This window comes from Balaenoptera acutorostrata, chromosome 6 (genome assembly GCF_949987535.1).
Source record: "Balaenoptera acutorostrata chromosome 6, mBalAcu1.1, whole genome shotgun sequence".
NCBI lineage: Eukaryota > Metazoa > Chordata > Mammalia > Artiodactyla > Balaenopteridae > Balaenoptera > Balaenoptera acutorostrata.
The window spans coordinates 121,263,129-121,290,060 of NC_080069.1; the positions used below are offsets into that span (position 1 = coordinate 121,263,129).

The window sequence follows — 26,932 nt, forward strand, 5'->3', positions numbered from 1 at the left end:
CAACATGAGAACCACTCTAAGGGATGTCTCCACAGCAGGAATAGGGGTTCAGATTTGGGGGCTCTCTCCTCCTTTACCCCCGGGTCTCCTAAACCTTGAGACAGCCTTCCTGAAGGCCCCAAACCCAGATGGTCTGCTGGGACTCCAGAGGAGTGCAGGCAGGGGACAGGGAGCTGTGCAGACTCTTGGTTCTGTCCGGGTCCCCATCCCCCTTGAGTGTCCTCAGCTGAGCCTCACAGCGGACTCACCTGGGAGCTCTTAACATCCCCCCAACCTGCCGGGGCTGCCACCCCACCAGCTGCCACCCCACCTGCTACTGCAGAGTCTCTAGGGTGGGCCTGGGCCGAGGATTTATTCAAGCTGGGTGGTCCCAGGGAGAAGCCAAGTTTGAGAACCAACATTTCAGTCTTGCCCAGGACGGCACCGGGTCCCTTCCAGCTATAAGCATCTTGTCTTTTCATCTTAAGCATCTTGGTTTTTTGAATTCAAAGACCAGAGGGGGAGAGAGATTGCTCTCAGAATCTTTCCTTCCATCTGAGCTGCAGGCACCCCATCCTTGCTCTGGCTTCCTGGGACCTGAAGGGTGCTGGCCGCCCCCTTACCCTTTGTTCCCAGGTTCTTAACCTCTCTTTCTGAAAGGAGGCTGCCCAGCCAGAGTCAGGGCTTTCCCTGCAGCTGCTAAATGTCAAGGCTGCCGGCCGGCTCCAGGTCTCCCCTTCCGCCTTATCTCCTGATACCCACCAGGCTCCTGGTCCATCCAAGCACATTAACTCCTCTCTCCCTGTGGCTCTTGCACGTCTGGTCTGGCCCTTCGCTTGATCCTGCTACATAGCGTGTCCTCCTCACAGCCCGGTCAAATCTCCCTCCACCTGTCCATATCCAGCCCACCCATCCTTCTGGGCCTGTCCTTCTGAAATCCCACCTCCTCCAGGAAGCCTTCCTGACCTTCCCAGCCAGTTCCCCTCCAGGCTTGTCATCCGTGCCATACTCTGGTGGTCACAGCACGGTGGTCAATGCTCCCATATGGGGTCAAAGGTTACTGCAGGTATGACCTTGAGTCAGTGCCTGGCCTCTGGGGGCCTCAGTCCCCTCACCTATAAAGCAGGGATGATGGTGAGAGCTGGGCTGACATCACTGTACAGGTGCCCTTCTTTGGACCAACTGTAGCAGGCGCCCCAACCTGGCCAGGCATCTGAGTCACTGCAGGGGGTTTTGATTGGTTGGTTGGTTGGTGGGTTGGTTCGCTTTCAATCTGGAGCAGAATTTCTGGTCTTAGCGCCCAGAAATATTTTCACCTCTTTCTTCTTCCCAAGGATTTGGATGGGCAACCAGGTTTGATGGCTGCTTCTTCAGGACCATTTTGCACATTAGAGACAGTTGTTGAATAAGTGAGGGAATAAATAAATGAAACCTTACCAGCTCAGGCTTGCGTCTCTCACCACCACCAAGGGCTTCATCGGTAGATGAACTGTCCAGTTGTGCCCAGGGGTGGGGCAGGCCCAGACACTTCTTTCTCTTTCCTCTACCCGGCCGCTTCTTACTCCTCAGAGACCAGCAAGAAGAAGCCCTAGAAAGTCTCAGCTTGTGGCCATTGGCACAGGCAGTTCCCATCCGTCCAGGTGCTGCATCCACTCCTGACACCTCCTTTTCAATGCGGAGGACCTGGAGAGGGGACCCGCCCAGGAGGGGGAGTCGCTTTGCAAACCTTAATTAAGCATCTTGCATGTGACAGGCCCTGCTCCTGTCTTCACAGAGCACACAGTGGGGAGGGGACCACACAGTAATTAACCGACGAAGTCGCCAAGGAAAACCGATCAAGTGCCCATCTCGGGGAGGGAGGTGTTGGCCAGCGTGTTCTCCGAGGAAGGGAGGGTTAGCAGACACCTGCAAAAGGGTGGAGGGGAGGAGCTCCAGACAGAGGTGGAGAAGCCCAGGTGGGATGGGGGATGGGCATCAAGATAGGAAGGAGAGATTCCAGGGTCCAAAACAAGGTGGAAATTGACCTCCGTAGGATCATACAATGATTTGTAAGAATTTTGTATATGTTTTGTAGACTCCATGGCACAAAAGTTCATTTCATCTTCCCTAAACCAAGGAATGACCCTACAGGCAGAGGCAGGGTAGCATAGCGGGCCCTTTATAGAGCATATATTGTGGAGCTTCTAACACCAGTTCTGCCCTTTGCTCAGCAAAGTGCCATTGAATAGGTTTGCTAACCTATCGGTGCCTTGGCTTCTCCATTTTGAAAATAATTATTAGGATCGTCATGAATAGAGAAAAGGAAATTTCACACGAAAAATCACGATCTCAATGTCTGGTGCTAAGAAAAATACTCAGTAGGGAAGTTTAAAAAAGAAAAACGGAAGCAAGGCAAGATGAGAAGCGAGATAGGTGGGCGAGGTGGGCAGAGCCAGGACCAGCTTGGCTTTGGAATTCATCCGAAGAGCGTGCTCTGGGGTGCAGCAGGGGAGCTGAAACACACGGCTGCTTTCTAGAGTGTGCCTGGTGGCAGGTCGGGGCGGGGAGGCCGGAGGGATTGGTGGTGGCAGGGGGTGGACATGGCAACTGTTAGGGGAGGGGGCTGCCGGGATCGATCTTCAACCTCAACCCTCTTGGGCCCTCCCCTTTCAGCCGGTGGTCCCACCAGCCTCTTTCAGGACCCACCGAGGCCCCATTGCTCTTCAGCAAGAAAACCGAGGGCAGCTCTCAGAGAGGAGGAGAGGGGCTCTGCAAAGGCCCCAGGGGTCTGGGGAAGGTGGTTCCCCTGAGTACCCCAGCCAGGCCCCTCGGAGGGGGGCTGCTCGTCGCCCTGCCTCCCCCCGCCCCCAGTACTGCATCCTCCAAGCCGCTTTTTTTCCTCCGTGATAAAATATTCATGTCAGCAGAGCAGGCCCTCTTAGGGAAGGCTGCCTGTGTCTAGCTTCTGCTTTGTACAAGCTTTTAAAGAGTAGGACGCTTTTCCTACTCTCTAAGCATTTTCTAAGTCCTCAATCAATAATGCACTTTACCCGGCTTCTCTGGATGCAGCTTTTCTTCCTCTCTGCACCCTTCCCCCAACCCTGCCCCGATTTCTCTCTCTTTCTCTCTTTCCTTCTTTCTTTTGTCCTTCCGTCTCTCCCAATTTACTTTTATTTACTTTTTTTCTAAATGTGTTCCACGAAAGTGTTGAGCTGCTTGGGTGGCGAGCCTCGGATGGGGAGTTGGGGGGGGCAGGCAGGGAGGGAGGATGGAGAGAGGCCCGGGCAGCTGCCAGGCAGGCGGGTCCTTGGATGAACAGGTGGAGTCTGTGTGCGAGGCGGGCCGAGGAGGAGCTGCCGAGCCTTCCCGCTGGCCCTGGTGGGGAAGCGTTTGAGCTCCTGGCACCGGGGGAGGAGGAGGGCTTGGGCTAATCTGGCCTCTCACTCTCCTTTTTCTAATCAATTAGAAAATGTTTACAGCATAACCAGAGAAAACAGGACAAACGCGTAGAAGAAAGGGGGCCTGGAGCAAAGACAATATGCAGAGTGTGAGTCAAAATACATCGCCAAACTTTCTAAGGAGCCAGCAGTCCAGATTGGCCTATCTGCTTTTTATAGTAATGAGTTCCCTGTCGTGGAAGGTATGCAAATGAAGAGCTGCCATCCCCTTGTCTGAGAGGGATGCCCACGTGGATCTGGTCAGTTATGTGGTACCCAGTGAGGGGTTGGGGTGCAGCAGGTGCCCGTGGAGGGGGGGTCCTACAGGGATCAACCCAGGCACTCTTCAGCTGGGATAGAATTTCCCACCCCAAACATTCCTAACAATCTGGCTGTGGCAAGAATCTGCATATGCCCAGGACCGAGTGAAATATTTCCTTTTTTTTTTTTTTAAGGAATACAATTTTGAGTTCCTGGAGAGATTAACCCTTGTCTAGCCAGAGCCTTGGCAAGACCTCACCCCACCCTCTCTGGCTGTTCAGCTGATGGACAGCCTCTCTGGGTCTGCAGTGGTGGAAGCAGTGTTTGGCGTTGCATCCTTGCCCGTCTCCTGGACAGCTCGTCCGCCAGGGCAGCCCTACGCCTCGGGTGGTCAGAAGGGCTGGCTGGCTGGGTCTGTCGGGGAAGTTGGAGTCAGGGCGAGGAGGACTGAGGAAGTGGGTCCCTGCCCCGCTGCTAGAACAGCACCTGGGCCGGCTGCTTTCCACTCCCCTCAGTAAATGCACAGTCCTCCCTGGGTGATGCCGGGAGGGTCGCTTACCCTCTCTGAGCCGCGCCAGAGCAAAGGGATCCAGTGAGGCACGTTAGGAAGGGCGCATTGGGACTTCCCTGGAGTTCAGTGGTTAGGACTCCGCGCGTCCACTGCAGGGGGCACGGCTTCGATCCCCGGTTGGGGAAATAAGATCCCGCATGACTCGCGGTGCAGCCAAAATATTAAAAAAAAAAAAAAAAAGAAAAGAAAAGGACATGTTGAATAACTGCTCAACAGATACCATCCTTAGATCCAACTGTCAGGGATCCTCACTGAGTTTGGAAATATTTATCAAATGCCACTTTGTGCAAATCACTACTGGGAGTGGGGGATGGCAAAGATGAGCCAGGCCCGGCCCCTGCTGTCCCAGAGTCCAATCTCAGTCACGGAAGGTTCTGGAAGGAGGTAAATGTGGGCAGGGGTGAAATGAAAGGGGGGCTGGAGCAGAGTGGTGGGCTGCTCCAAGCAGCTGCAGAACTGAAGTGCGTTTCCTAAGTTACGGCCTGGCCAGGCCAGGCTCAGGAGGTGGCCCGAGACTCTGGGTCCAAGGCAGACCTGGGACCAGGAGATGCCCACGGTGGCTGGCTCGGGATCAGGGTCTGGGGTGGGGGTGGGGAGGCCACCACTGTGGCTTCTGGAGACTCACTGCCAGGATGGATGAGCCCTGGGAAGACACCTTCCCCTGCCTGAGTGACGGCCAGGCTGGGAAGAAATGGCTCCAAGGAGAAACAAAACCAGAAAAATACAAGAAGAACCTCCCTGGGCAGATGCAGCTCCTGCCCTGAAATAACACGAGGGTCGGTTTCTGCTGATTCACGAGCAGGGAGGGGTGACCTTGCTGCTGTCCAGGGCTTTTGCTCCAAAAGAAACCAAAAAAGGGAAGGGAGAGAGGCCTGGGGGATCGGGTTGGGAGGAGTTAGAGGCAGGACAGGGATCAATGAAACCGCAGAAGGGGAAGGGGGCGGGGCAGGGGGAGGAGCAGAGGGAGGGAGGGAGGGAGGAGAGAGTTAGAGACCTCCGGGCAGCTAGAATTAGAACCGGCTCCCAACAGAATCTCCGTTTCCGATTTGTTAATAATTTATCCCCGCTGCAACTTTTCTTACCAATAAATAGGAAATAATTTGTTAAGGAGAATTCCCCTGGCACCCTGGCTTTCTCCCTGGGATGAGGGGGTGGGGATGTGTCTCTGCATCCTTTCTCTGAACTGGTGTGGGCGACCGAGGAACTTGGACTTGGGGAGGTGAGAGTCAGAGCTCAGTCGTTTCATGAACGGGGAAACCGAGGCACAGGCAGGGCAAGGTCCCACCCAAGGTCACACACGGGGTCAGGGACGGTCTCCGGGATCCCAACTCCATGACCTCATGGGTCGGCGACCAGGCCCAAAGAGTTTCCCCCGAAGTTCTAGAAGCATCATCCAAGGCGGAGGGTGGTGCTAGCTCCTCTGTGTGTTGACTTCCCCCCACTTTTGCTCCTGCCTAAGTCCTGTTCTGTAAGACGGAGCTGTGCTGCCTCGCCTTCCCCTAAGTGCCCCGCTGGGGTCCCCGGGGAAAGCCGTGCTCCGAGTCCTTGCCCAGCCCCCGTTGCCCAAGGCTCTCCCTGGCAGCCCCCCGCCTCCAGCCTCCCACCCGCAGATGCCCCAGCCCCAGCTGAGGTTGATGGGGCTGATGATGAGACTTCAGCTGGCAACTTGGCAGACAGGTTCAAAAAAAATCTGTCAGCTGCTAAACTGTTCCCTGGGTCCGCCCACACGCCTCGGTGGCACCCGAGCCTCTGGGGAGTGGCGCACGGCTGGGCCGCCAGCCGCCTTTCCCTCTGGGCGAGGGGCACAGTTCCTGACTTGTGTCCAAGCCCGACGCCCTGGCTTCTTGTCCCACCTCGGCCACTGCGGAGCCCTGTGACCTTGAGACATTGCTCAATCCCCTTCCTTTGCAGAATGTAAGTAAAAGCACCCCATCCTCCAGGATAAAGCACATGCAGGGCTTAAGCATGGCCGTGACCTTGCCCTTGGCCCAGGCCACGGGGCTGGTGATAGTCAAGATGCTCTCCCTACACCCATTGTCCACAAGCCCGGGCCCCCCAAAGTGCTTGCCACGTGGCACCTGGTGCAATTCTCAGAACCGCCCATGAAGTCAGCATTCGCAGCCTCCCTGGACTTTCATTCACTGGACAGAGCTTTCCTGAGTCCCCGGAAAGTGCCAAGGTCTGGGCTGCAGTGGGGAAGGAGGCGGGGGGAGGCCACGGCCCTCATGGTACTTGCCCTGCAGTTGGGAACCTAAGGCTCACGGCAGTGGAGTGACTGCTCAAGTGGCCAGTGAGCGGCCGAGCCCTGTACCCGCCCTCCCAGTTACAGAGGGCAAAGCCCTTCCCGCCACACTGTGGCCCGCTGCTCCGCAAAGACCCAAACCTGCTTTGGCGGTGTCCAGCAGTGGTGTGATTTTGTCCCAACACAGGTTTGGATGGCAAGGCCAGTCTGCATGAAGTTGTTTATTCCTCCTCCTAAGACTTGCTTACAATTCCGGTGACTGCCCCATCCACGCTCTCCTTGGTTAAGGACTCAAAGCCAAATAGCCAGACTTCCCCCGGGCAGGTTACCTCCATCTCTGCTAGCAGTCAGCTTTCCCACTCGATGATATATATATTTGTAAACTTTTTCATTTTTTAAAAAAAATTTTATTTATTTATTTATTTATCGGCTGCATTGGGTCTTCGTTGCTGCGCGCGGGCTTCTCTCTAGTTGCGGTGAGCGGGGGCTACTCTTCGTTGCAGTGCGCGGGCTTCTCACTGCGGTGGCTTCTCTTGTTGCGGAGCACGGGCTCTAGGTGCGCGGGCTTCAGTAGTTGTGGCACGCAGGCTCAGTAGTTGTGGCTTGCGGGCTCAGTAGTTGTGGCTCGCGGGCTCAGTAGTTGTGGCTTGCAGGCTCAGTAGTTGTGGCACACAGGCTCAGTAGTTGTGGCTCGCGGGCTCTAGGCGCGCAGGCTCAGCAGTTGTGGCTCACGGGCTTAGTTGCTCCGCGGCATGTGGGATCTTCCCAGACCAGGGCTCGAACCCGTGTCCCCTGCATTGGCAGGCGGATTCTCAACCACTGCACCACCACAGAAGCCCTCGATGATATTTTCTGCTGGTAGCTTGTCTCTGCTCTTTACAACCTGGCCTCTGACTCCAGCTGCACCCTTTGCACAAAAAAATAACATAAAAGCAAAAGCATTGAAGAGACAGTTGCAAGGTCTCTTCAATGAAAAGCCTGGGATGAAATGTTTCTCTGTAGAACAGTTGGTCCAGGTGACTCCTGCTCAGTGTTTGTGGAGGAGATTTGTCCCCACCCCGTTCTCTGCTGTGCTGGTGTCCAGGCTGACTGCCTTCCCCTCACCCTGCACCCCGGCCTTCACCCCTCCAGCTGTGCTGCCCCACTTTGCAGGTGACTTGCCTTTGTGTATCTGTAGAGATAAGTGAGCCGCAGACATGATGGGCTTGGTTTCCCCAAGATTTCCTTGCTGGGGTCCCACAGGATCCAGAGGAAGTGATGCAGGGTTGGCAAGTACTTGGTTTCTTGTCTGGGAACTGGAGATGCCCTACCTCCTGGGGGTGCTGGGAGGATGCGGCTGGGATGGATGTGCAGTGCCCAGCCCGCCCTGGCCCATGGTTGGCATTCAGTGAATGTCATGATCGTCACGCCCTTTCAAGCCAGCAGTCCCCACTGTGGTCAGTGTCGTGTGCGAAGTTCCTGGCTTCACCATGAAGGGGCCAGGTGCCCTTCAGCCTTACTTCTTCCCCTGGAAGGTTGCTGGGAAAACCCTTGACCTAGTGTACGTGAAGCTGCTGTTTAATAATAATTGCTACCATTTGGGGACATTTCCTAGGCATTTCATACAGACTATCTCATGTGATATTGGATGAGAAAATAAAGACTCAGAGAGGCAAAGCAACTTTCTCAAGGTCACACAGCCTCAAGGGGTTGAGCCAAGATTGAGCCCAAGGCTTTCAGACCCCAACACCAGTTTCCTTAACTGTTTGACCCCAGAACAGGGGTTCCTAACTGGGAAAAATGGGACCCCATGAGTCCCCTAAGTGGAAAATGTGATGTGTTACATTTTTCCAGAGAACATCCTAAGGTTTTTAAACAGGGTATGATTTTTTGTTTTTGGTGATATTCATGAAATGTTTAAGAAACAATGACGACTTTTGATAATATCAAAGTTTGGCTCTGCTGTCATCCTGAGAAGTTAGGGGGGTGCCCCAAACATCCCTGGCTCTTTCTCCCCGGTGTTAGGCCACTTTATCTTGACGGTGATTAGTTAATCTGATCTCATAGAGATGAGTGGAAATGTGCAGACCTAGGAGGCCAGCCAACGCTGGCCCCCCTGCCGGCCCCTCCCTCTCACACACAGCGATCAGCCGTCAGATGCAGCAGTGCTCAGGGTACGGGGCTCAGGGTGAACCGGCCTTCGCACCCCAGGCTTCCTCCTCGGAATCCTCCCTAGTGAAGAACAGGAGGAAAATGAGGGTATGAGCCAATGGCGCTTGGGAAGGACCGTGGGCATGAAGCTGCCTTCAGTCGGGGGCACTCTGGCCCCTAAATGGTTAAATGGAATTCCGAGATCCTGGGGTGGGAGGGCGGCGGAAGAAAGAAGAGAAATAGGAGAGAGGGAATTGTGTTGGCGATGGCTTGGGATTTATTTATTGTGCTCGCTGTTGATTAAGCCCGCTCACTCCGCAGCAGGCGCAGGGCTGGTAAATACACAGGCTGATTCATTAGTTTCTGACCATCTGCTTCCCGGGCTGAGGCCGGGGTGGGGGCGGGGGGGGCAGTGAGCCCTGCAGGTTAGGGCAGCTTGGCTCTGGCAGCCAGGTCGGAGCCTCCCGTCCCTTGGCAGAGCCGGCTGTGTCAGTCTTCCTGATGACAGACAGGCCAGGTGCATCGGGGGCGTGAGGGATCCAGTGTCCCGCCATGGGGACCACAGGAGGCTGGGCAGGTGAGGGAACGTAGGCAGGGGGATGGAGAAGGACCAGGGGAGGGAACTCCCTGGAGGTCCAGTGTTTAGGACTCCGCGCTCTCACTGCGGAGAGCCCAGGTTCAATCCCTGGTCGGGGAACTAGGGCCCCATAATCTACGTGGCATGGCCAAAAAAAAAGGACCAGGGGAGAGGTGAGGTGTTTCACAGCAGCTGGGGGTTGACAGGAATAATATCAACATCCCGTATGAGGTCTATTACTATTAATCTAATTATCATTCTATTAGTAACTAATTAATAGGATGACCGTAATAACTGTAACTTAGTGACTGGTTACTGAGGTCCAAGCCCTACAGGGAGGCTCCTCTACACTGTCCCAGATAAGCACACTAACAATCCTGTGATGAATGACGAGGGAACTGGGTTCAAAAATGAATCAGGCAAGGAGGGCTTCCTAGAGGAAGTACATGGGGAAAGCTCTAAAAACCCAGAGGAGGGAAAGCGGCTGCAGGGGCACAAGCTCAGAGGTGAGAGGGGATGAGACAGCCGGGGAAAAGGCCCAGCTTCAGTGCTGGGTGGGTAGCTTTCCAGGTGGGCAGAGTAGCATGATGCCACCTGGTGTCAGCGTGTTGAGAAGCGAGCTGGTAGAGGAGGGCCCCAGAGAGAGCGTCTGGCCGCTCCTCCCACCCTGACCCACGCTTTGCTCGCTTGGGGTGAGGCATGTATTAGTTTGCTAGGGCCTGGGTGGCTTAAACCACAGAAATTTATTTTCTCAGGTTCTGGAGTCTGGAAGTCCAAGGTCAAGGTTTGACCCTTGAAGACCAAGGCAGGTTGGTTTCTTCTGAGGCGTCTCTCCATGACTTGCCGATGGGCCCCTCTTGCTGATTCTTCATATGGTCATCTCTGTGTGCACGTGCCCCAGGGGTCTCTCTGGGTATCCAAATTTTCCCTTCTTGTAAGGACACCAGTCAGATTGGATTTGGGCCCACCCTAAGGGCCTCATTTTAATGTAATCACCGTTAAAGTCCCCATTTTCAAATACAGTCACATTCGGAGGTACTGGGGGTTAAGGCTTCAACATATGAATTTGGTGGGGGGACACAGTATACTCCATAACAAGGTGCCAGGGGCGGTAGAAGAAGGGAAGCTGTGGGAAGAGGATGATTGCTGGGTTGGGGGAGGGGAGGGTGCCCACTTGGGTGCAAACTGTGTCTTCCGGTCCCCAGTGTCCAGGTGTGAGCTCTGAGCCGGCTGAGGGCCTGGGGAGTGGGCTGTCCCCCACAGGCAGGTCTGCCCCCCTTTCATCACCAGGCCTGGACTCTACAAGCCATTGAGCCATCCCCATGGGGCCTTTCAGCCTCTCCCCATTCCGGGCGACATTACAAGATCACCAACTGGAGCGCAAGGAAGCTTGGACCCCCGTGGGCCGAGCCAGGCCCCTCTCCCTGCCATGTTGTGTGTGAGGTCCCGAGAGTTCCAGAACACCCCTGAGGTTGTCCAGGACAGAAGCAGGTTCATCCTCAAACCCCTCCCACCCTCAAGGAGGCCCGGGCCCATCCTGCCCCACCCTGGGCCTCGGTTTCCCCATTTGCTCAGTGAGGGGGGTGGACTCAATGCTGTACCCCTTCCACCCCAAGTTTTCCGGGTCCTGGGAATCAGCAGTTCGGGCCAGGTGGGGTGGACAGTTGTACCACAGGGGACCCAGGACAGAGCTATTTTGGTGGAACCTGCCTCAGTAAACCCCAGAGCCAGCCTGCCCACTGAGGATCCCTGGGTGGCCTAGGAACTGGTCCTCCACTAACGGGCTTCAAAGGTGATGGCCCAAAGTCGCTGCGGTGATGCCGGCTCGGCCCCTCGGGAGACAAGGCGCCCACTGCCACTGGGAGCCGAATGCCTCATTTTAGAATGTGAGCCTTTAACTCAGATCGAAGCCGCTTTGTTTCTGAGCAAACCAGGGACCTGAAATATTCATCAAAGGAGCTGCAATTGGTCTGGGGCGCGTGCGGTTCTTAGTGACGGTGTTTCCTTTTAATTAATAGCCTTTATTTTTTAGAGCAGTCTTAGGTTTACCGAAAATGTAGCAGACAGTCCAGAGAGTGCCTAAGACCCGTTTCCCCACACAGTTGCCCCATTATTAACAGCTTGCATTAGCGTGGTACCTTTGTTACACGGACGTGTTGTTATTAACGCAAGCCCATGTTGACAGTAGGGTTCCCTCTTGGTGTTGCACAAATGTATCATGTCATTTATCCAGCATGACAGTGTCATACAAGATGGCTTCACTGCCCTAAAAATTCCCTGGGCTCCCCCTTATTCATCCCTCCAACCCCCGGCAACCACCACGTTAGTGATATTTTCAGGCCTCCGGGTGAGTTCACACGGCAGACCAGACCCGGGGGATGGATTTGAACTGCGGAGGAGGGGAGCCCCGGCTGGAGCCCGCTGGGCCAGGGAGTGGGCTGCCAGCTTTCGGAGGCGGGGGTGAGGGGAGAGGAAGCACGTGGGGAACGTGCCCTGCCTTCCCCAGCCGGTGTTCCCCATTGGGCCTGCCAGGCACGTGCCGAGGACCCAGAAAGGACTGCCACAAGACGCACCCGCTTGAGGGGAACCTGGGCTGTGCGTGAGGCAGACACGCGTGCTGTGGGGACAGAGAGCAGGCCCCAGTGACATACAGGCCATAGTGTGGCCCCCAGCTCTTCCTAGCAGGGCCTCGGGCAAGGGCCACCACCTTCCAAAGCCCGGGTTGCTTCATCCCGAGCATGGAGCTGACACTCCCACACTGTGAGCATTGGCGGTGAGCTAGCTACTAAACAGGAGAGAAATGAGATAATGTGCTGGGCACCAGGGGGCTGTGACTTTGACTTCTTCCACCGCCCCTCCTGTTGCTACTAATTGTATTGTCTGAAGGGTCGAGAAGGCATCTCTGTGTAGGAGATGTTTCAAGAGTCAAACGTCCATCAACAGATGAATGGATAAAGAAGATGTGGCACATGTATACAATGGAATATTACTCAGCCATAAAAAGAAACGACATTGAGTTATTTGTAGTGAGGGGGATGGACCTAGAGTCTGTCATACAGAGTGAAGTAAGTCAGAAAGAGAAAAACAAACACCGTACGCTAACACATATATATGGAATCTAAAAAAAACGGTGCTGAAGAACCTAGGGGAAGGGCAGGAATAAAGACGCAGACGTAGAGAATGGACTTGAGGACACGGGGAGGGGGAAGGGTAAGCTGGGGTGAAGTGAGAGAGTAGCGTTAACATATATACACTACCATATGTAAAACAGATAGCTAGTGGGAAGCAGCTGCGTAGCACAGGGAGATCAGCTGGGTGCTTTGCAATGACCTAGAGGGGTGGGATGGGGAGGGTGGGAGGGAGGCTCAAGAGGGAGGGGATATGGGGATATATGTATATGTATAGCTGATTCACTTTGTTATACAGCAGAAACTGACACAACATTGTAAAGCAATTCTACTCCAATAAAGATGAAAAAAAAAAAAGTGTGAGTAGGAATTTGGAGGCAGACAGAGAGTGGAAGGGTATGTCGAGGAGAGGGAACGCCATCTGCAAAGGCTCAGAGGCACAGACAAGGGAGGCCTGGAGGGCAGGAGTGCTCAGGTGGGAGGCCAGGAACAGCGGCTCCAGATGTGGTGGGAGGAGGTCAGAGTCAACGAGGTAAAGCGGTGAGGCTTTACCCTCCCGGCAGTGGGGAGCCATGGAGGGTCTTGGAGCAGTGACGAGCTCCCGCCCTTCCTGATTGTCTGAGCTTAGAGTAGGAACAAATGTGTTTTCTTGGGAGGCAATAGAGCTGCATGTCTTTATGGGCTTCGGAAGAGAGAGGCTTCCTGGTGCCCGGACGTCGGAGCACAGGCTCTGAGACCTCTGGGCAGACAGCGGGGCTGGGCTGGGACAAGGGTCCCGGGCCCCCCAGAGCATCCAGCGTCCACCCTGGTCTTCTCCCCCCCCCCGCCCCCGCAGGAGAACCCCTACCTGTGCAGCAACGAGTGTGACGCCTCCAACCCGGACCTGGCTCACCCGCCCCAGCTCATGTTCGACAGGGAGGACGAGGGCCTAGCCACCTACTGGCAGAGCGTCACGTGGAGCCGCTACCCCAGCCCGCTGGAGGCCAACATCACCCTCTCGTGGAACAAGAGCGTGGAGCTGACGGACGACGTGGTGGTGACCTTCGAGTACGGCCGGCCCACCGTCATGGTCCTGGAGAAGTCGCTGGACAACGGGCGCACGTGGCAGCCCTACCAGTTCTACGCAGAGGACTGCATGGAGGCCTTCGGCATGCCCGCCCGCCGGGCGCGCGACCTGTCGGCGTCGGGTGCCCACCGGGTGCTGTGCACGGAGGAGTACTCGCGCTGGGCCGGCTCCAAGAAGGAGAAGCACGTGCGCTTCGAGGTGCGGGACCGCTTCGCCATCTTCGCCGGCCCCAGCCTGCGCAACATGGACAACTTGTACACGCGGCTGGAGAGCGCCAAGGGCCTCAAGGAGTTCTTCACCCTCACCGACCTGCGCATGCGGCTGCTGCGCCCGGCGCTGGGCGGCACGTATGTGCAGCGGGAGAACCTCTACAAGTACTTCTACGCCATCTCCAACATCGAGGTCATGGGCAGGTAAGGCCCGGGGGCGACCTGGTACCCAGGATGTTACCTGCTTCCTGGGATATTACCAGATACCCGGAATGTTACCTGAGGCCTAGGGTATTACCTGTTTCCTGGCATGTTATCTGATACCTGGGATGTTACCTGGTACCTAGGACGTGACATGGTTCCTGGGATAGTACCTGGTTCCTGGGACGTTACCTGGTACCCAGGATGTTACCTGGTTCCTGGAATATTATCTTGTTCCCAGGATGTTACCTGTTTTCTGGGATATTACCTGATAACCTGGAATGTTACCTGGTACCTAGGATGTTATGTGATACCTGGGACATTACCTGGTACCTGGAATGTTACCTGGTGTTACATCAAAGGGGCTACCTGTGTTTTTCCATGGAGGGAGGTGAATGGTGGCTGATAAATGTCTTCCGTAGGGCCCAGGCTACCTCTAGCCACAGGGCTGGGAGGTCTGGAGAGGATGCGTGGAGCTGAGCAGACCTGGGCAGTGTGGGTGGGGCTTGAGCTAAAGCCTGGTGCTCGGGAGGTACAATGTAACTGGCCACGGACTCAATGAATGGGCACTTGTGTCTGGGGGGTGCCCAAGACCGCCTTCAGGCTCCATGATTTGCTAGAAGGACTCACAGAGCCTAGCAAAGCTGTGATACCCACAGTTGCTCTTGTTACAATGAAAGGATACAGATTACAGTCAGCAACAGAGAAAGGTGCAGAGGGCAGGCTCTGGGAGATAGCAGTGCGAGCTTCCGGTCTTCCTCTCCCAGTGCAGCAACGATGTGTGACATAGCACATGTGGAGTAGCGCCAGCCAGAGGAGCTTGCCCGAGCCTGGGTATCCAGGGGTTTTATTGGGAATTGGTTATGTAGGCATGGCTGACTGCCCACGTGGTTGACCTTGGTCCCCAATTCCTTGACCCACAGGTCATGCTGATACTACATGGCCCAAGGCCGCCATCATAAATCACATCATTAGCTTAAATTATCTGGAGTGGCCCAAGGCCCCAGGTAAACAAAGACACTCTTATTGGGCAGGACATCCCAAGGCTCATAAACTCCTCCCAGGAGCTAGTTAAGGGCCAGACTTTTCTTTGGACTATGTAGCGTGTGGACAACCCAACCCTGCTGAGTTATTCCTTTACTCACAGCTTTGGAGAAGAAAATGTTTTGTGGACACTTTGGTGGGGGGGCAAAAGACCATCATAGGAGGTAAAAACAGCCTTTGATTCCCAGGAACTCTTGAGATTGCAGATGATAAAATGGTCGCACGCTGTCTCAGATCATCTGTTCATTCGACAGATGACCTGCTGGTCAGTAGGGGCAAGGCCTTTATCCCAAGCCACGGGTGTAACACCCTGGTCTGCACTCAAGAGCGAGGCTTGGGGGGGCCCGTCGCTGGTAACCAAGGGGTCAATCATAAGGGGCAGCAGCGTGTAACACAAGAGCTCTCTAAGTGTGATTCCCGGACCAGACCAGCAGCATTAGCGTCACTTGGAAACCTGTTAGAAATGCAAATTCTTGGGCCCCATGCCAGACCTGCTGTATCGTAAATTCCAGGGGTGAGGCCCAGCAATCTGTGTTTTAATAAGCTCTCTGGAGAATTCTGATACACACTCACGTTTGAGAACCGCTGGTGTGACAGTTGGGAGTAGGCATTCTGGAGCCGGATGGCCTGGGTTGAATTCCCAGCTCTGCCATCGACTGGCTGTGAGCCTCCGGACGAGGGCCTCTCTGTGCCTCAGTTTCCCCATCCGTAGAACAGGAAAGATAACGAGCATCCTTCTCGCATTGGATCGTGGTAAGCTAAATGAGTTAGAGTTGATGAAATACTCAGAACTACTATGAGCTTGTGTTTATTACATCGTAGTTTAAACTACTGTGGATTTAGCACGTCACACATGCTAACAAAGTGTTTATTGAATAAAATAAATAGTGTTTAAAATAATGGCGTCCGAGAGCTGGGGCAGGTTGAGGAAGGACCAAGTTGAGACCCAAGGGTGTTGGGGCATAATTAGAGCCAGGAACATGGCTTAGGCCAGTTTGGGCAGGGGCTGCACCAGAACCCAGCTGGGACAACATACCCTGGGCAGCTTTCCACAACAGGCTCTACAGACTGCCCGAGTATATAATTACTGATGAGTGCAAAAACCAGTTTGCTGCCTGGTGTGTATAGTATAATCCCATTTTTGTAAAATATATAATATGCCCGCACACATGATTTCTCTGTTGACATTGACATTGGAAAGAAGCCTGTTCGGGCCCAGGAGCATCGTGGATGTGGGGAAAGGCTAGAATCTTGTGTACTAACTTCTCACTGTGGTCACACCTGCGGAGTAGGGGTGGGCAGGGGCGGTGTGGGGCTTTGGTTTTCCGCTGTGTCTGCATTTTATTTTCCTTTGACTCTGTGTGTGGATTCCAGGTGGGCCAAGGCAAAGGCAAGCGATTCATGAGGTGGGGTCAAGTTCAAGGCCAGCAGGCGGCAGTGAGGCAGGTGCACATGCAGGGGCCTGTGGTTCTGACACCCGTGATTCCTAACCCGCCCACACTTGGGACAGGCTATTTTAAACCAGGAACGGTCTGGAAACCACCTGATATATGGCAGCTATTGTAGTAGTGGGGAGTCAAGGATCAAGCTCCTGCTCTGTTTCTCGGATCTATGTCCAGGCTTTGGGCCGTTGGTCATCTTGGTGACCTCTGCCAGCCCTGGGGATGCAATGGTCTGGTTCTTTTAAGACCCTCCCATCCACCGACCCAACAGCTTAGCAGTTCGGAGGTAGGAACAAGATCCCCACCCCTTCTGGGGGCTGTGGCCCCTTTCCTGACCTCCTTGGGCTGCTACGGGGGTGTCCCTCATCTTCAGGAATCTAATCAAGGACCTGCCTGCCACTTCATTAGGCGGCTCGTGCAGGGTCCTGAGGTCTGGGCCGGTTGCAGGGTCTGCGCTGGATGGTGACAGCCAGGACCTGTAGTGCCCCTTACACCTCAGCCAGGGGTGAAGGTCATTTTTCTCTTAGGAGGGACTCTGAGATGCAGAAGTGGGGCAGATCGTATTTGGGAAGGGACAGAGGGACAGAGCAGGGCAGGAAAGAGCCTCAGCTTTTCAGCCTCATCCAAATCAAGAGGGCTGTTCTGGTGCCAGGTGACCTGGGGGTCAGGTGAGCTGGGTTCCAGCCCCGCCTGCCTGCACCCCTCTCTGGACCTCAGTTTTCTGTCTGTAACCTGAGGACTGTGGCTGCCTGGAGCCCGTGCCTCCCTGGCAAGGTGGCAGGGCGGTCCCTGCCCAGCAGCTCCCAGTTCCCGTTGGCACCCAGCCTCTGTGGGTGGTGGGGATTAGCTGTAGTGGTGGTGAAAGTACGCAATCAATTCACAGATAAAGTAAGTACTCTTCAGGCGGCTGGTTGGCAGGAAAGCGGCAGCTTGGCTAATCGATTAATTAGGTCTAGTTAGATGCTTCAGCAACGGGCTGTGACTTCCTCTACTTTTCCTTTTTAAATTCCAGGTGGGAAAGTCCAGCTGTGCCTGGGAGCCAGAGAGGCCAGAGGGGCAGGGTGGGGTGGCAAAGGTGCCCGTGGGCCCACCCAGATGATGCCCTTGGTGTTCCTGAGTAGTGACCTGAGGATCCCGGGGCTCTCGGGTGCTGGGATTTCAGACTGAAGCTGTTCTGGTATTTGCTCAGAATTTCATGACCCAGAGTTACACGGTGCCTCCCGCTGTGGCCTGCTAACAATAGTAGCTGATATTTATTGAGTGTTTGCTATGGGCTCCTTTCCTGTTGAGCAGTGAGCTAAGGGCTCACATGCATCTTAGTTAATCAATAGTCATTCACTTCCCACATGGTTATTAAATCTCTAAGACCCCGCAAGCTGGAGCATTGAGCAAGCCGGACCTGATCTCCGCCCCATAGAGCCTTTCCCACAGGGACGGCATTCCCCTCCACCTCGTGTTTTTAGATAAGGAGGCCGAGTTCAGGGGACATAAGTAGATCACACAGCGAAACTGAACACCAAACAGTCAAGGTCCAACCCAAGTGTGCCCAAGCTCAAGTCCATCCCTCTATGGAATCCAAAGGTCTTTGATACCATGGATGCTTCCAGCTCTGTCACTCATGTCGGCTATTTCCAGCCAGCAAGCACCTGGCTCTGGGGGAGGAGGATGGAGCAGATGGAGAAGCCCAGGCCCCTGGGGATGAGGACCTGGTACAAATCAGGGGGTGAGAGGAAGGAGGAGAGCGAACCGCAGCCCCACAGGGCAGTGGTGCAGGGAGCAAAGTAGCCTCCAGCACCTGGAGGTCCCTGCCCACCACTGGCCTCCCCTCCCTTCAGGACCAGGCAAAACAGCCTTGCCAGTCCTGCTTAGTCTGGGTCTGAGATAAAGAGAAGTGGGGGGTCCCACCTGTTAAGTTGCTCCCGTTCCTGGAAGGCTGGGAGGGGGCGGGAGCGATTTTCTCCTTCCACACACAGGGAAACTCAGGTGTGGACTGGGAGAGTGGCTGGCTTTAACTGGGCAAGTCCGGGGCGGCACCGGATTTGAGGAGGAATGAGATGGTGCTTGGAGAAGAGGCAAGGCCCCCCCCCACCTGCACCCCCGACACAGTGGTCAAGGGCAGCCAGACCCACATCCAACCAGCTTCATACAGGAGAGCATTTTACTTTATTTATTTATTTTTTCAATATTTATTTATTTTATTTTTGGCTGCGTCGGGTCTTAGTTGCAGCACACAGGGTCCTTCGTTGCCGCATATGGGATCTGGCATGTGGGCTCTTTCGTTGCAGCGCGTGGGTTTCTCTCTAGTTGCGGCATGCGGACTTGGTTGCCCCACGGCATGTGGGATCTTAGTTCCCCGACCAGGGATCGAACCCCCGTCCCCTGCATTGGAAGGTAGATTCTTAACCACTGGACCGCCAGGGAAATCCTCAGGAGGGCATTTTAAAACAACGGGCTCCCCAGCCCCACTGCTAAGAGCTCTGGATCCCACAAGTTTGGGGAGAGGTCCAGAAGGCTTTATCTTTACAAATCTCCTCAAGGAAGTGGAGAGGTGGGAACCCCCAGGTAGAAGACGGCATCATTAGACCAACCAGGGTTTGAATCCTGCCTCCATCACTGATTAGCTGGATCACCTTAACCTGTCTAAGCCTCAGTTTTCCCATCTGCAAAATGGAGATATGATAACGACCTCACCAGCTTGGGGTGAGGCTTCAGTGAAATGATGTATTTGAAGAGCTTACCCTAGTGTCCCATTCCTCCGGCTAGGTGGCCGGAGAGGTCAGGGAGAGAGGCAGACCAGATATTGCCACATCTTCTGATGTTGTGAGAGAAGGCACATAGCAGATATATATGTGAAATCACTTGCTTTTTGAAATACTGGCACCTACTTCAAAGTTCTTTGAAAATCCTGTGCAGGTAAAACAAAACACACCTGCAGCCCAAGGCAGCTCACAAGCTGTCAGTGTGCCCCCTCTGCTCTGAGACCCGCCTGTCTTCTCACAGCTGTGACAACATAGCCACTACACTCACAGTATTCTGCAGGCCCCTGGCAGGACGGACACCTGGGATCTGAAGTGTGGACAAACTCCGGGTAAACAGCCTGCTGACTCTGGATCTGGGGTAGAGGGAAGGGGAAATGGTCATCCTATTCTCACCCCCGGGCCCTGCCCCAGGGCAAAGTCCTCCACCCAGAAACCTCTTGGAGGCTCCAGGGAACCAGTCCAGCTGGGCCTTAGCCAGCCAAGGACAGGAAAGGAAGAGTGAGTTCCCCATTCTTGGAGGTATTCAAGCCAAGCAGGGTGGTGTTGGTGGGAGATGATGGAGAGAGGTCCCATGCATCAGATGAAGGTCCTGTGCACCTGATCTGTACACCATTGATTAAGTGAACAGGAACTATAGATGCCATTGTAAAATTTGGTCGGTGTGAGAATCCACCGGCTTTCCCAGATGCTGCTGGGGTCTGGCTTCTCATCCAAGGCCCCGGGCCAGCCAGCACCCGCCTGGTTTTCTCCTCCCTTGACCCCCTGCCCCTTTCTTGCCTTCTTGTCTTCTTCCATAAACGTCCTGTCCATATTGATCACGCAGTAACTGGAGATAGACGGAACTTAGGACGAGAATAGAAACCGCAGGAGGGAAGAAGGCTTTGTGCACGTGTGTGTGTGTGTGTGTGTGTGTGTGTGTGTGTGTGTGTGTGTGTGTAGGGCAGTGGGAGGGGGAGGGGATCAGAGAGAGCAGAGACCTTTCCACTTACTGCACGTACTTGCCCCGCCCTCCGTCTAGTCTCTTCCATCGCTGGTCCACAGGGAACATGGGCGAGAAGGGAAGCGTGTGACTTTATTCTGCCTGCACTGACCCTTGTAGCTCTGTGACCCCCACCTGGGGTTGGGGGGTGGGGTTCCCCCTTCAGTAACATTAGCTGTCATTGCTGAGCAGTTCTTACAGGCCGTGTGGTATTCTAAGTCCCGTATGTGTGGTATTCTAAGTCCAAGTCCCGTATGTGTGGTATTCTAAGTCCCGTATGTGTGGTATTCTAAGTCCAAGTCCCGTATGTGTGGTATTCTAAGTCCCGTATGTGTGGTATTCTAAGTCCCGTCTGTGTGTTTCCTCATTGAGTCCTGCCCCTTGAGGGTCATGGTCCCCAGTATGAGGATGAGGAAACTGAGGCTTGGAGGTTAAGAAATAGATGGAGAGGTCTTCCCTGGTGGCGCAGTGGTTGAGAATCTGCCTGCCAATGCAGGGGACACGGGTTCGAGCCCTGGTCCTGGAGGATCCCACATGCCGCGGAGCAACTGGACCCGTGAGCCACAATTGCTGAGCCTGCACGTCTGGAGCCTGTGCTCCACCACAAGAGAGGCCGCGATAGTGAGAGGCCCGCGCACCGCCATGGAGAGTGGCCCCCGCTTGCCGCAACTAGAGAAAGCCTTCGCACAGAAATGAAGACCCAACACAGCCATAAATAAATAAATAAATAAATAAATAAATAAAAAAGAAATAGATGGAGATGCCCCCTTAGGATGACTGCTGTCAGAAAAACAGAAAACAACGAGTGTTGGCGAGGATGTGGACAAATAGGAACCCTTGTGCACTATTGGTAGGAATGTAAAATGGTGCAGCTGCTGTGGAAAACAGTTTTTTGGTTCCTCAAAAAAATTAAGCATAGAATTCCCATATGATCCAGCAGTTCCGCTCCTGGGTATATACCCAAAAGAACTGAAAGCAGAGACTTGAATAGATACTTGTGCATCCACGTTCCTAGCAGCATTATTCGCATGGTGGAAAGGTGGAAATAACCCAAGTGTCCATCAACTGATGATGGATTAACAAAATGTGATCGGTACATACCATGGAATATTATTCAGCCTTGAAAAGGAAGGAATTCCTGACACCTGCTACAACATGGATGATATAAACCAGACACAGAAGGACAAATACTCTGTGAGTCCACATCTTTAAGGCACCAGGAATAGGCAAATTCACAGAGATGGAAAATCGGATAAGGTTGCCAGGGGCTGGAGGGAGGGGGGAGTGGAGAGTTATTTAGAGGGTATAGAGTTTCTGTTTGGGGTGATGTAAGTGTTCTGGAAAAGGATATTTTTTAAAGGTAATTGCTTTTATTTGTTTGTTTGTTAATTTTATTTTATTTTTGGCTGCACCGCACAGCTTGCAGGATCTTAGTTCCCTGACTAGGGATTGAACTCTGGCCATGGTGGTGAAAGCACTGAGTCCTAACCACTAGACCACCAGGGAAGTCCCTAGAAAAGGATATTGATGATAGTTGCACAATAATGTGAATGTACTTAATGTCACTGAACTATACACTTTAAAATGGCAAAATAGTAAGTTTTATGTTATGTATATTTTAACACACACACGCACACACACACACACACACACACACACACACACACACAAGATGAAAAAGAAATAGGTGGATGGCTTCCATGTCAGACTGTCCAGGTGCAAATCCTGGCTCAGGTGTGACCCAGGGCAAGTTTCTTAACTTGTCTGTGGTTCCTTTCCCACCTCCATAAAATGGAGATAATAACCATGGAGGTTTTTTGTTTGCTTGTTTGTTTCATTTTTGGCTGCGTTGGGTCTTCGTTACTGTGCACGGGCTTTCTCTAGTTGCGGCGAGCAGGGGCTACTCTTCGTTGTGGTGCACAGGCTTCTCATTACGGTGGCTTCTCTTGTTGCGGAGCACGGGCTCTAGGCACACGGGCTTCAGTAGTTGTGGCATGCAGGCTCAGTAGTTGTGGCTCATGGGCTCATGGGCTCTAGAGCACAGACTCAGTAGCTGTGGCTCATGAGCTTAGTTGCTCCGTGGCATGTGGGATCTTTCCGGACCAGGGCTTGAACCCATGTCCCCTGCATTGGCAGGCGGATTCTCAACCACTGCGCCACCAGGGAAATCCCATAACCATGGAGTTTAAATCAGACAACCCATGAAGAGGCTCAGAGCCGTGACCAGGCCGTGGTAAACATGCAGTAAGTGCTAGGGTCACCACTGTGTCAATAAAACACCAGGATCACAGGGCACAGCCTGGAGGTCCTTCTACGGGGCCCATGGGCTTTCAGGAGAGTGGGCTTTAATGGTCCTGGACTCCCAGAAATACATGCTAAGCATTGTGTGGGTGTGAGGTCAGCCCAAGTGAGGGCCTTAGTTTTCATTCCATTGCCAAAGGGGTCCATGATCCCCAAACGTTTGGAGAGTCAGTTTCGTGTTCTATTTTTTATTTTTTCAACCCAACATATATGTTCCCAGCTCATTAAGGACAGAGATTTTGTTAGGTGCAGTTTACACCCTTTAACCGAATCTGCCAAGCTTCCTGAACCACTTCCTCCCACCAAAGATGGGACATGCACAATATTGTCGTCTGCTGAGGAATAGGACGGGGGCAGAGCTGTGCTGAGGATATGGGGGGTATCCACTGCCAAGTGTGGCAGGGGGACCCACGGGGCATTTATCCAGGCTCCTTTGGGTACCTCTGGGCTGCTCACCTACCAGGTGTGGCCCCAGCCCTGGTGGGAGGGGGCAGGAGGGGGGTCCTGGGTTTGGCTGGGGTCTCAGAAGATATGGGGTCCCGGTGGGTGAGTTAGGGATGGAATCCCTGACAGTAATGCCTTCCAACAGTGCTGGGGAGAACGAGCGCCCCCCTTGCTCTCGCTGAGTGGGGAGGATTTCCTTCTGAGAGTTTTGTCACTGTCGTATTAATTCATTCAACGGATATTTTTAATGGGCACTTGTATTAGTTAGTTTCCTGGGGCTGCCATCACCAAGTACCACAGATCAAGTGGGCTTAAAACAACAGAAATGTATTGTCTTACAGTTCTGGGGGCTTGAAGTCTGAAATCAAGGTGGTGGCAGGGCCATGCTCTCCCCAGAACCTGTCAGGGAGAATCCGTTCTCCTAGCTGCTGCGGAAGCCCCTGGCTGTAGGTGCAGCTTCCCATCCCTTCGTCTGTCTTCTCGTGGCCGTCTTCTCTCTGTGCCTCTGTCTCGATAGAGTGTTCTCCCCATATCTCTTCTTCTTAGAAGGACAGCAGTCATACTGGACTAAGGGCTCACCCTACTCCAGTATCACTTCATCTTAATTTACATCTTAATCACATCTGCAAAGACCCTGTTTCCATATCACGTCACAATCACAGGCACCAGCATAGATAGAACTTCAATCTGTCTTTTTGGGGGACACAATTCAATCCATAACAGGGACCTACTATGTGTCCAACACAGCCAGGTGCTTCAGATCCAAGAGCCCCACGGGGTTTACAGTCTAGTAGGGAGATAGGAATAAACAAACCAAACCACCACAGGTGACTAAAGGTACTGGGAAGGTAACAAACCAAGGGGACTATAGGGAGGGTGGCTGAGAGGGCCGACCTGACACCGGGGTCCAGGTGGTGGGGGAAGCCCCCTGAGGAGGAAGCTTTTTTTTTTTTTTATCAGAACATTTTAAAACCCACATTTGTTTATTTATTTATTTATTTTTGGCTATGTTGGGTCTTCGTTTCTGTGCGAGGGCTTTTCTCTAGTTGCGGCGAGCGGGGGCCACTCTTCATCGCGGTGCGCGGGCCTCTCACTATCGCGGCCTCTCTTGTTGCGGAGCACAGGCTCCAGACGCGCAGGCTCAGTAGTTGTGGCTCACGGACCCAGCCGCTCCGCGGCATGTGGGATCTTCCCAGACCAGGGCTCGAACCCACGTCCCCTGCATTGGCAGGCAGACTCTCAACCACTGCGCCACCAGGGAAGCCCGAGGAGGAAGCTTTGAAGGTGGAAGGGTGAGCGGGAGCAGGTGGAGGTGCATTCCCAGCAGGGGAACAGCAGGTGCAAAGGCCCTGCCTTCACCTCACGGGTGATGCCTTCTAAGAACTTAATGTGACGTGGCTAGAGTGTGTGAGCACCATGAGAGCAGAGGGGACAGGGCCAGGTGGTGCTAGCCCTGCAGCCTCGGGAGGGAGTAGGTTTTGTTCTAAGTTCAGGGAAAGCCATTGCAGGATCTTAGGCAGGGAGGTAACACTATCTGATTTCTGATGCTTGGCCGCTTGAGTTGGGAGGGGCATCTGGAGGGAGACCAGGCCGTTTCCGCCGAGACAAACCACAGCCTGGACCGGGCTCTGGACGTGGAGATGGGAGCCAAGGGCTGCCTGGGGATGGAGTTGACGGAGTGGCTGGTGGGAGCGGGAGGCATCCAGGGGGGCCCCGGATTCTGGCTGGAGGCCCTGCGTGGATGGAGATTGTGTCTAGTCAAGTGGGGACAGCCGGTGGAGGAAGAAGTTTCTGGAAGAAATTTTTAAATATGTTTACATTTTGTTTTGTATATTATCATACAGTAACATTGACCTTTGGGGGTGCAGTTCTATGAATTTTAACCCATGTAGGTTCATATGACCACCAGCACAATCAAGACACAGAACAGCCCATCTCTGCAGAGAGCTCCCTCGAGCTGCCCCCTTGTAGCCATACCCTCCTCTCCCGGCCCCCAGCCCTCAGCAAACACTGATCTCTGTCACTACAGTTTTGTCCTTTTTTTTTTTTTTTAAACATCTTATTGGAGTATAATTGCTTTACAATGGCGTGTTGGTTTCTGCTTTATAACAAAGTGAATCAGTTATACATATACATATGTTCCCATATCTCCTCCCTCTTGCATCTCCCTCCCTCCCACCCCTCTAGGTGGTCACAAAGCACTGAGCTGATCTCCCTGTGCTATGCGGTTGCCTCCCACTAGCTATCTATTTTACGTTTGTTAGTGTATATATGTCCATGCCACTCTCTCACTTTGTCACAGCTTACCCTTCGCCCTCCCCGTATCCTCAAGTCCATTTTCTAGTAGGTCTGTGTCTTTATTCCCGTCTTACCACTAGGTTCTTCATGACTTTTTTTTTTTTCCCTTAGATTCCATTTATATGTGTTAGCATACTGTATTTGTTTTTCTCTTTCTGACTTACTTCACTCTATATGACAGTCTCTAGGTCCATCCACCTCACTACAAATAACCCAATTTCATTTCTTTTTAGGGCTGAGTAATATTCCATTGTATATATGTGCCACGTCTTCTTTATCCATTCATCCAATGATGGACACTTAGGCTGCTTCCATGTCCTGGCTATTGTAAATAGAGCTGCGATGAACATTGTGGTACATGACTCTTTTTGAATTATGGTTTTCTCAGGGTATATGCCCAGTAGTGGGATTGCTGGGTCGTATGGTAGTTCTATTTGTAGTTTTTTAAGGAACCTCCATACTGTTCTCCATAGTGGCTGCATCAGTTTACATAAGTTTTGTCTTTTTGAAAACGTCTTGTAAATGGAGTCGCACAGCATGTAAGAGGCTTCCTTCGCTCAGCACGGTGCCCTCAAGGTTCTTGTGTTGTTGCCATCAAGCGTGGTCCTTTTTATTGCTGGGGAGCATACCGCCCAGGGGCTGGGTGCACTGCAGTTCCGTCCATTTGTTGCAGGAAGGGGGACCCCTTCCAGGACCCAAGTGGGCTCTTGTCTAACACTTGGAAATGAATCGTTCGAGGAGACACACGTGCTGACAAAGCAAGAGACTTTATTCGGAAGGGGTGCCCGGGCAGAGAGCAGCAGGGTAAGGGAGCCCAGGAGACCTGCTCTGCCACGTGGCTCGCAGTCTCGGGTTTTATGGTAATTGGGTTAGTTTCTGGGTTGTCTCTGGCCAATCATCTTGCTTCACCCATACTTTTTCTGACTCAGGGTCCTTCCTGATGGCACGCGCATCTCTCAGCCAAGATGGATTCCAGCGCAAGGGTTTCTGGGAGGTTGGTAGGACATATTATGGGCTGGCGTCTCCTCCCTCTTTTTGGCCCCTCCAAAATTCTTCTGGCTAGTTTTTGGCCGGCAGCACCGTGTTCCTTATCGGGACCTCCTGTTGTGAGACAACTCATGCAAGCGGTCGTCATCGTGCCTGGCCAAGGTGAGCGGTTTCAGTCGACGGTTCCCTAACACATTCACTCAGAGAAGGGAATTTCAGTTGCTGCCAGTTTGGGGCAGAATGAATGCCTCTATGAATAGAGCTGCTCTGAACATTCGTGTAAAGGTTTGGGTATGAGCATAAGCTTTCATTTCTCTTGAGTGAATCCCTGGGTGTGGGATTGTAGGGTCATATGATAAATGTGTGTTTAACTTTATAAGAAACTGCAGAACGGTTTTCCCAAGTGGCTGTGCCCCCAGAGGAAGACAGAGTTCTGTTTTGACCTGTTGCTGTGAGGTACCCTTGAGGCATGGGAGCATTTGGACGTCCAAGTCTGAAGGGCAGGCAACCCAGGAGTCCTGGGCTTAGAGGTGACCCCCGACGCCATGGGAGCGTGTGAGGCTGAGAACGAGGAGGGAGATGAGGGCTGGCCTGGGATGGAGCCCTGGGAAGTTGGACAGTGAAGGCAGGACACGGAGAACAAGGAGCCATAGAGGGGAGAAAGTCGGGAAGGATGGTCCCCCAAAGCCCAGCGAGAGGAGCATGTCCAGGGGGCATGGGCATCAGTGTCCTGTGCCACTGAGGGGTCCAGACAGAGGACAGCCAGGGGGTCCGTGGACTTAGCAACATGGAGGCCAAAGGTGACCTTGGGAGAGCAGATTTGGGGGAGTCGGGGACAAAGCCCATCTTGGGTGGATTCCAGGGTGAATGCAGAAAATTTTAAAAGAATGAATGAGGG

The 26,932-nt window shown here is 53.5% G+C and overlaps 1 protein-coding gene across 8 annotated transcripts in view; it reads left to right on the forward strand.

Moving 5' to 3' along the window:
- Positions 1 to 26,932, forward strand: part of NTNG2 (netrin G2) — a 76,844-nt gene that overhangs the window by 19,039 nt on the left and 30,873 nt on the right. For all 8 annotated transcript variants that reach the window (XM_057549230.1, XM_057549226.1, XM_057549228.1 and 5 more), the window contains one exon: positions 13,140 to 13,783. In XM_057549230.1, the coding sequence (XP_057405213.1) occupies positions 13,140 to 13,783 (644 nt within the window). The remainder of the gene's footprint in view (positions 1 to 13,139; positions 13,784 to 26,932) is intronic.